Source organism: Anguilla anguilla, chromosome 11 (genome assembly GCF_013347855.1).
Source record: "Anguilla anguilla isolate fAngAng1 chromosome 11, fAngAng1.pri, whole genome shotgun sequence".
Lineage (NCBI taxonomy): Eukaryota > Metazoa > Chordata > Actinopteri > Anguilliformes > Anguillidae > Anguilla > Anguilla anguilla.
Genome location: NC_049211.1, coordinates 1,339,776 through 1,349,775, shown reverse-complemented (window position 1 = coordinate 1,349,775; position 10,000 = coordinate 1,339,776). Strand labels below are relative to the sequence as shown.

The window sequence follows — 10,000 nt, the reverse complement described above, 5'->3', positions numbered from 1 at the left end:
GTTTACCTTTGAATCCACTGAGCTCTAAAAGAAAAAAATCTGTATATAAGTTACCTTTTTAGTTATGTTGCAACCTCTCCTGTAAAGCACTGCTGATAGAATGCAGAAATTCAATTAAAATGAGGGTTATGTAACGTTAATCTTCCTAGGCTGAATCACAGAAACCAGGACCTCCACAAAGGGAAGAAATCTGACCATAATTTTGTGAATTACGACAGATGGACATCTATCAAGCTCCCAGTAAAGTATTAAGTGTTAAACTCTGATAGAGTGCATTTTACTCTGTACATGTGACCCTCTTGGAGTTAAATTAACGCTGTCTATTTTATTGTGCACAGGAATATGCTTTCAGTGGAAATTAGATATGTGGCATTTTAAAGTCCTCATATGGATGGTAAGATTATAGTTTTGTCTCATCTTCTTTAGTATAGCTTTGGTGCTTCTGTTATAACATGTACATTCTCACACTTTCCTGTTTCTGACTTCTGTCTTCTGTTTCTTTTCAGTTTTTATTTGAATGTCACATAACAATATAATTCACTCCCTTATCACAATCATAAGGTAACATTTGTCATAGTCATGTCACAGATATGTCTTCCTGCCACCTGGCAATTCATTTTTGTCCCCTGTAGGCAAGGCTGTGGGCTCCTGGGTGCTGAAGCTCTAAAGCCCCACCCCCTCTCTCTCTGACACCTCTACCACTGATATTTCAACTGCCACCACACACATACAGAAACACATACATAAAAGGATTCAGTTAAACTGTCAAAGTGATAACAAGCTACTGACTTAAGCATGAAAAAAAAAAAAGTCACAAAAATCATTAAAATTTTGTTTAAGATTTGGTAATAAGGAGACAGTGGAGGAGAATGCACCAGACTTTGCTTCCAGTATAATTTGTACTAATACATTTGCTTCAGGCATATCTATTGCTCCTGTTCTGTGGCCTCGCCTATTCCTGTGGAAGTGCAGAATATGAAATTTATGGAGAGTGCTGTCTAATGTGCACACCTGGTAAGTCACCATCTTTTATCAGAAGAAAGCTTCTAATGCAGTAGATGTTGGCTTGCAGGGGTTAAAAAGTGAAGGTGCTCTTTATTTTGTCATCATTGAAATGTCATTTCAAATGGGTACATTTTGGCTTTGTTTTGTCATTTTTTCTGATTAGGGACACGTGTTTATAAACACTGCACGGAGTACACTAGCACCTCCTGTGTACGATGCACTCAAAAATCATTCAGCGCCGTTTCCAACAATCTGCCCAATTGTTTGTCTTGTTCAGTGTGTGAGCCAGGTGAGAAAAGATTCATATTCAACTAATGTGTTCATTCATGACATGGCCATTTACAACATGCTTGACTGTCTTTTTAATAATAATATATAAAAGATTTCTTACAGTAATTAAAATTCAGTATGCTGTTTTGACTTGATGGTGAATGATGAACAGGTCTGTTACCGAAATACTCAAATAATGTTTTAATTTATTCTTTATTCGCTGTTCCTCCACAGACTTGGGTTTAAAAACAGAGAGGGAGTGCACCCTCACCTCTGACACAGTGTGTGGGCCTCTGGATCACCACTACTGCACTAAGACTGTTAATAAGAGGTGCAGCTTTGCGCAGAAACACACCATCTGCAGGCCTGGACAATTCATCATACACAACGGTTGGATTGCATTAATATCTTGAAGGGACAGTTGGGTTTTTTTTAAATAGATTCCAGGGTTAGTGTATGTTTTTGATTGGTGGATGCCCCTACAACGTGGGTCACCCTATTTTTCACAATACTGGCAGATCACCAAAAACTTCTGTAGGCATCATATAGAGTATCCTTCATCGCAGACATAAGTTATCTGGGCCAATTAGGAACATACACTAAAACTGAAATAGTATCGAACAACTCCACAAAGTGAACTATTCCTTTTTTATCCGTGTCTGTTTAGTAAAATTAACTCACTTAACTACACGGTCTATGTTTCTGAAAACGTTTTTTAAGATTTTTAATGTCTTGACATACCTTCCGATTTATATTTGCACAGGAACAACATCGACTAATACCAAATGTGGATACTGTCCTGATAAAACTTTTTCAAATGAATACTTTTCTGCGTACTGCAAACCACACAGAGAGTAAGTGTCCTACATTTATTCCCAAATAACATCATTTTCCAGATGAGTAAATCAGTCTGGGGTAAAGCAAAACCAAACAGGAGTTGTTACTCATTGTTATTTGTGTATTGATATTGGTATTGAGATTTGGACTTGTATGTTTATTTTTTTGACAGTTGCCAGTCTTTGGGACTTCAGGAAATTACAGCAGGAACAAAGACATTGGACAGTCAATGTGGACCAAGAAATATTCCTGTTTCCATCGTTATTTTGTGTCTTGTGTCTGTGCTGCTTGCTTTAGCTGTTATTTTAGAAATCATTTCCATTTTAAGTAAGTTTCTCCCTCTATCTGGTCAGCCTTTGAATTTTATTTTTAATAAACTTGTAAATGGTGATGCAGTTTGAATAGCAGTTTAAGGTTGGCTGTGCTACACACATTTTGTGAATTGAAATCCTTGTATTTATACAAGAGATATGAGTGGTTAGCATATTAAATATTTAATATTTAATCAGGGAATTCAAAAAGGAAAAGTAATGTAGTACTCCATCGGTTGATTGGTGATATTCAATGTTAAAGAATTAAACAAGAAAATAAAAAAAGGAAAGGTAATAATTTAATGTCTTATTTTCAAGTTATTAAAACAAATTTAATGTTGTTATCAAGTAATTAAATAATGAACCATTATTTTGTTTTCAGAGAGGACAAAGAAGAAGAGGTACGTAAGAAGTTTTTTTACGTCGTGCCTAACTTTTCAAATATCTTTCTAGAGCAGAATTTCATTTGCTATAAAGTTAATTTAATTAATTCCGAAGTCACTCCTGGGGCTATGCAATGACCTCTACGCTTTTATGGTTAATACTGTATTTACTGAGATAAAGTCTCCACTTTGCTAGGCAACAGATCTGACAGAACGTGAAAGAATGAACAGGATAGGCCAGCCACAGGATGACGGTAAGGGAGCACATGACTTTATGGGGAAATAACAAAGACTGATAAAAATACTGTTAGGTGGGCTGTGTGCAGCTAGTACTGCCCCTGATACATGGAATTGTTCTGCTACGTTAAAACCATTTTGATTCTTTACATTTTAATGAGAGGTGTGCCCGGTTAATGTGTTCTTTTACCAATTGAACACAATTATGAAGATGAATTCTAAAACACGTTGGACCGTGAATGGTGGACAAAGATATCCTCATAGTTACTGTGCTGCTTGTATTAGGAGTATCAGTTGTCATTTTAAGTAAGTTTCCTCATCTACCTGTTAAGACTTTCCAAAATTTAATTGAATAAACATGTAAAGGGTGATGCTGTTTTAATAGCAGTTTATAATGTGAACAGAAATCTTCATATTTATACAAGCGATATGAGTGGTAAGCATATTAAAGAATTAAACAAGAAAATCAAAAAGGAAAAGTAATGCAATGTTACATCACAAGTTATTCAGAAAAATGTGAATGTTGTTATCTAGTAATTAAATAATTAACCATTATTTTGCTTTCAGGGAGCAGAAGGCAGAACATGGTATGTGAGAAACTTTTCACATTATGCGCTTAATTTATTTGTATAAAATAATTGTATTGTATTTTTTCACCAATTAAATGCCACAGTGAAGATCCATCCGTCAATTATCTAATGCGATTATTTCTGGCCAGGGTTGCAGGGAGGGCTGGAGCTGATCCCAGCATGTGGGCAAGAGGCAGGAATGCTCCCTGGACCGGCTGCCAATCCATCGCAGGACCCTCACAGCATTCACTCACGCAGTCATGCCTAAAGGCAATTTATCACAATCTTCATGTCTTTGAACTATGGGAGGAAACTGTATCACAAGGAAACCCACAATGACATGGAGAGAAAATGCATCCACACAGAAAGGTGATCCTAATGACACGGACTGTGCATTTTTTACTGATGTTGATTCAAAGGAGGAATCTGCCATGTGTGAAATTAGACCTGCTTGATCTGAAAAAGACAAGCTGGTGACAGTCGGAGGTATGTGCGATAAATGGTTGGAGATCCTGCATAGTCACTGCATGGAATAGCTTGCCAGGCCATGTCGTACAGGAAGAAACTGGGGGTTTTCAAGGCCAGGCTTGATATGGTGCAAGATGCTATCTAGTTTCTAGATACACCGAGCACCAGGTGAACTTTAGTTGTAGGAAAATGGCGAGCAATCCTGGCCCTTATCTTACAGTGGACAAATGCCTTTTTCCACGTAGAGGACGCTATCCCTTCAGGCAGTACACGCCAAACAAGCCTCCCAAATATGGTAGCAAACTTTTGGCAGCATGTGATGTGAAATATTACGATACATGGAATATGCAAGTCCATACTGGACAACCACTGGGGGTGCACCTGAGAGGAATCTGGGGATACTGGGGTGTGGGATTGTGAGTGACGGGTTGAAAAATCAGGACATCACGTGACAATTTCTTCACATCCCACCAACTTGGTGTTCAGCTACAAAACAGGAAGCTGACTTCCTGAGGAAAAATAAACAAGAACTCTCCAACGAGCTTCTGAATGCACAGGGCAGAGCAGTGGAATCCTCTAAATTTTTCCTCTGAAGTACCACTATCGTGTTGTACTGCCCAAAGAAAAACAGTAATGGCTTTTCATGAGCAGAATGCACAAATGTTATTAATTATTCAATAATGAATAATGATATTAGCAGTAATTGTGACAGTAATTTAATTATTCCCTTTATTTCAAATGTGGTGGTGTAGCATATACTTGTAACATAACACCTTGGAATTGGCAGCAAGGAATGGCACAAGGACTGGCAGATCCACCAAAATCAGACATGTTTGTGCTTAAAAGGCAACCCAGGCAGGTCATAAAGCATGTTTGCAGCATTGTGAGGAACAACTATGGAGCAAATCCATTAACAGAACTCGTCTCTGGAAGCATGCAGACCAAACAAGGATGAAATCAGTCGTTGTCGCTGACAGGAGGGCTGAGCTCCGCTCATACAACACCATTTGGTCAGCTGTTCCGCGCAACAGGCACCATCTGAGAAAAACTCCAAATCAGACCCCAGATCCGAAGCTGCTGGTGGAGGCCAAGAATCGACAGAGCGAATGCACGGAGCCAGAGAACCAGCCAGCACAGGCTCCACAGCACACCTGCAACCGGAGTTCACCTGTGGTGGGTCTCAGCAGAAGCAGTCCAGCTGTTGTGCCTCCTGGCTGGTACAAAGACTTGAGGCAATACTGAAGGTTGCGCTCTACCAACCTGTGCTTGACCCTTTGACCCTATCTGAGCATTAAAAAGGGAGTTTTCATATGAGAGACTAACTATAGGAAAAAAATATACAGCAAATCAAGATGGAAAACTGAGCTGACTGCTGTTTTTAACTTCAACTTCTACTTTATGTCACTGGAAACTTCCTTTATTCTCCTGGAGTTAACTATTATTTTAGTGATTGTAATGTAATGTAAAAGGCTATAGTTAAAAAACTAAGACAATATCCTGGTATTTTCTGTTAGAATATGTTATGCTCCATCCAATACAGACTTCAGTAATGCGATGATAGGGTAATCAGCAATAAAGGCCAAAAGGGAAAAAAATTACACACACATTTACCGTTATGTATGCCATTTATATTTAAAATCTGTTAATATAGCATTACACATTTTGTTCAAAAGTTAGTAGTTATTTTCTTAACGAGAGATTGAGAACGATGGAAGGCAAAAGTACTTGGAGCTTCCTGTTTCTCTTGTTTCGTGCGCCACTACACCTTCCATGGCGCAATGCTGCCATCTAGTGGAAGACGCGATTCTGCGGGGTGGCCTTCCTACTGTGGCCACCAGAGGGCGCACCCCAGAGCCGGAGCGGAGGTCGTAACTTGGAAGCAGGCAGCTCAGTTAACAGATCATTACATTACATTACATTCACATTACAGATCACACCTGTCCTATCCCCTGGTGTATTTTTGGTTTGCTCATTACCTGACTTTGTTTGGCACCTGCATACTGCAACGTTTTTTTCATGAAAATCCATTGACAACGATCCAAAATGATCCTTAAAGTGGTAGTGCCAAATTCCTTTGCCAAATGCCAGATCCTTTTCATTTTAAAAAAATCCAAAGAGGAATATTACATTAATAAGATTCTCTTGTCCAAAAATAAGCATTTCCTTCGGCAAGCAGCAGAGAGTGATGCACGCTGTACAAAGATCTTCATATAAGGCTGAAAAGTGGTACTTTCCTGTGAGTTTGCAGTTGTCCTTAGAATATCTGAATTTGCTGAATTGATGCCAATCTAAGCAGCAAATTTCAGTTGGTAAAAATGCTTCAAACTGTAAGTGAATGTGGAACCAGTCAGATAAAATCACAGAGCATCACTTCCTAAAGGACCAGAGCATTTCTGACCTGTACATTCAGACCTTTCATACACTCACACACACACACACACACACACACACACACAGACACACACACATACACACACACGCTCACAGACACGCACACACACACACGCTCACGGTCATGCACACACACACACACATACACACACACACACACACACATGCTCATGCTCACGGTCATACACACACACACACACATACATACACAGACACACACATGCTCATGCTCACGGTCATGCACACACACACACACACACACACACACATGCACACACACACACACACTCACACACATACACTCACACAGACACACACACACACTCACAGACAGACACACGCTCATACACACACACACACACACACACACACACACATGCTCATGCTCACGGTCATGCACACACACGCACACACACACACACACACACACACCTCCTCCCTGCAGGTCCAGTGCTCACATCCGCTCTGCTAGGAGATCCTACAGCAGCCGCGACCTTTGACCTCCAGCTCCTCCAATGGCTGCTTCAGTCTGAGGAGGGGCGGGTCCCCGCTGGCGGGGGTATAGAAAACCGCACTGCCATTGGTCGCCAGCAGGGGCGGGGGCAAGTCCTCCTCTGAGCCAGGCCCCCCCGACCCATTGCCCAGGTGACAATTCGGGTGGGCGTGGCCAAGATTTCTGGCCGCCGCCCTCTGCTTCTTCAGCTCAAACAGGGTGAGGCCCCGCCCACCAGACCACAGACCCTCGGGGAGTGGGGGGCGCGGAACATCCCAAATAACCGGGTCCTGGCAATCCCCCGCACAGGGGGGGTCTGCTGGAGCAGCCGTTGCTGCGGGGACCAGGCTGTTGTGGGTCCCTCCCTCCGGTGTGAGACCCTCCTGGTCATTTACCTGAGGGGAACAGGGGGGAGGAGCCTCAGTAATGAGGTAATCACCTGACCTGCTGCCTGCACCCGAACATCAGAAACCAGGCAGTTGCTACAAAGCCAGCAGACGGCAGTCTCAGGAAGGTCTCTGCCCTCGGCACCATGGGAAATGTAGTTCAGATGAACCTGTCTGGATAACAACCTTTCTGCTAATTATGTTTATCAGGGGGATCACAGCCATCTGTCTAAATATACACAACCGTGTGATGCCATATACACAATCACTTCAAACAAGAAACTTGTTTGAGGGCTGCTGAGTTGCTCAGTTGGTGAAAGCACAGCTTGAGTCTTGGACTGAATCCAACCCGTGTGCTGACTGTGGCTGGCAGCCCCACACTGGCTGGCTCTCTCTGAACACGTGTGTATGATTGGGTCTCCTACACCCCTGACCTGCATGTGCAGGTGTGTATGATTGGGTCTCCTACGCCCCTAACCTGTGTGTGCAGGTGTTTATAAGTAAAAAAAAGAAACATGTCTAACTATGGTGTAGCATCAGTTGTGGAAAGGGGTCCCTCTCACACCAGGTCCCTCTGAATCGTGTCTTGGTCTGAATGTAACCAAAACCTTGGGGGTCGGACCCTTTAAACTCACTGATTGGCTGTCGACCTGGTTACTCTCTTTCTCCCCATCATCATCTTCTTCCTCCTCTTCCTCATTCCGATCCCCCATCCACAGAACGGCTATGGTCTCATACTCCTGTCTGTGAAGCCTGTTCTTGTCTGACAGGCTGGTCCTCCTCACCAACTTCCTGTCAGATCCCAAACAGACAGGGTATGTTTCTGTCACTCAATTCAATTCAATTCAATAAGCTTTATTGGCATGGTAAGGGTACACTTACATTGCCAAAGCATTCACTCACATGACAGATATAACAGACAGGCAATAACAGTTTAACTACAATAAACAGAAAAATATAAAATCCGGACACTCTCTCACTCTCTCTCTCTCACATACACACACACACACACAGACACACAGACCCTTTTTTTAATATGAGCTTGTAAAGTCATTTCTCAGGGTATTTACTTCTATCAATTTACCAAAAACACCACTGTTTTATACGTTTATATGAAATACTTGCATTAAAAATAAAAAAGGTTACACTAGTTAAGACAGACATTTTAGGAACAAGTGAGTCACAGATGAAGTTTAAGGTTTTAATAGGAGGAAATGGTGAAAAACATCAGACCATTAACAGACTAAAGTTCAGTACTACAGGACAGACAGCAGGGGGCAGCACTCACCCGCGGCTGCCTGTACTGGACGACCGTCTGCACAGTGGGGTGGTGTGCCTGAGCTGTGACCTCATGATGACATCACGCTTGTGTTTGAGGTCCAGAAGAACAGCCCGAAACTGCTCGTCTTCACACAGGTCTGAGGGAGAGAGACCAAGCCTAGCCTGTCTCTCAGCAGCCCCGCCCAAAACCACACACTCACACACACACTCACACACGCACACTCTTACCAACACACACACACACACGCGCACACACTCTTACCAACACACACACACACTCTCTCACACACACTCTTACCAACACACACACACACACAGACACACACACACACACGCGCACACACTCACACACACACTCACACACACACACACACACACACACGCACGCACACACACACACGCGCACACACTCTTACCAACACTCACACACACTCTTACCAACACACACACACACACACACACACACACTGTTACCAACACACACATGCACACGCACACACACACTCTTACCAACACACTCACGCACGCACGCACACACACTCTTACCAACACACACACACAAACAGACACACACACACACTCTTACCAACACACACACACACACACGCGCACACACTCACACACACACTCACACACACACACACACTCTTACCAACACACACACACACTCACACACACACATGCACACACACACACTCTTACCAACACACACACACACACTCACACACACACACGCACGCACACACACACACTCTTACCAACACACACACACACTCTCTCACACACACGCACGCACACACACACACTCTTACCAACACACACACACACTCTGTCACACACACACGCACGCACGCACGTGCACACACACACACACACACACACACACACACACACACACACAGACTTACCAATGGCAGTCTCGTCAAGCCAGGTCCTGGCATTCAGACTAGCACCATGGGAGACCAGCAGCTCAGCAACATGCACCTGTGTGTGTGTGTGTGTGTGTGTGTGTGTGTGTGTGAGTGTGTATAATGTGTGTATGTGGAAGAGAGACAGAGAGAAAATGATACACAGAAAGACACACAGTGAGGAGCAGTACTCATCAACAGGTCCATCAGGTATTTACATTAACAGGCAGGTCAGTGTGAGAATGATCTCTTTAACACTAGTCCACAATCCAAATTAACACATTTTTGTGTGTAGGTGAGTGTGTGTGTGTGTGTATGAGAGACAGAGAGAGAGAGAGAGAGAGTGTATTTATTGTGTATTTACGGATGTGTGTGTGTTGTGTGTAGATGCGTGTCTTTAGTGTGTAATATTACCTGTCCCCAGCAGGCGGCAGCGTGGAGCGGCTGCCACCCGTCTCTGT

The 10,000-nt window shown here is 42.8% G+C and overlaps 1 protein-coding gene and 1 long non-coding RNA gene across 12 annotated transcripts in view; one reads left to right on the top strand and one right to left on the bottom strand.

The window, feature by feature from the left end:
• The window catches only part of LOC118208072, a 6,507-nt gene extending 829 nt beyond the window's left edge, over positions 1-5,678 (top strand). Inside the window, exons 2-12 of one of the 8 annotated variants that reach the window (XR_004761506.1) lie at positions 150-240; positions 339-394; positions 921-1,014; positions 1,169-1,294; positions 1,510-1,665; positions 2,039-2,129; positions 2,285-2,439; positions 2,806-2,824; positions 3,003-3,060; positions 3,611-3,630; positions 3,762-5,678. This is a non-coding gene — a long non-coding RNA (uncharacterized LOC118208072). Of the gene's footprint in view, positions 1-149; positions 395-920; positions 1,015-1,168; positions 1,295-1,509; positions 1,666-2,038; positions 2,130-2,284; positions 2,440-2,805; positions 2,825-3,002; positions 3,061-3,610; positions 3,631-3,761 lie in introns of all 8 variants that reach the window. The other 7 variants (XR_004761505.1, XR_004761508.1, XR_004761507.1 and 4 more) reach the window with 7 other exon arrangements.
• A 1,183-nt stretch (positions 5,679-6,861) lies between these two features.
• Positions 6,862-10,000, bottom strand: part of LOC118208071 (protein phosphatase 1 regulatory inhibitor subunit 16B-like) — a 14,798-nt gene continuing 11,659 nt past the window's right edge. For all 4 annotated transcript variants that reach the window (XM_035382341.1, XM_035382339.1, XM_035382342.1 and 1 more), the window contains exons 7-11: positions 9,954-10,000; positions 9,540-9,615; positions 8,639-8,768; positions 7,986-8,142; positions 6,862-7,359 (exon numbers count right to left, since the gene is read on the bottom strand). The exon at positions 9,954-10,000 is cut by the window's right edge and continues 79 nt beyond it. In XM_035382341.1, coding sequence (XP_035238232.1) covers positions 6,940-7,359; positions 7,986-8,142; positions 8,639-8,768; positions 9,540-9,615; positions 9,954-10,000 — 830 coding nt within the window. In that variant the 3' untranslated portion in view covers positions 6,862-6,939. The remainder of the gene's footprint in view (positions 7,360-7,985; positions 8,143-8,638; positions 8,769-9,539; positions 9,616-9,953) is intronic.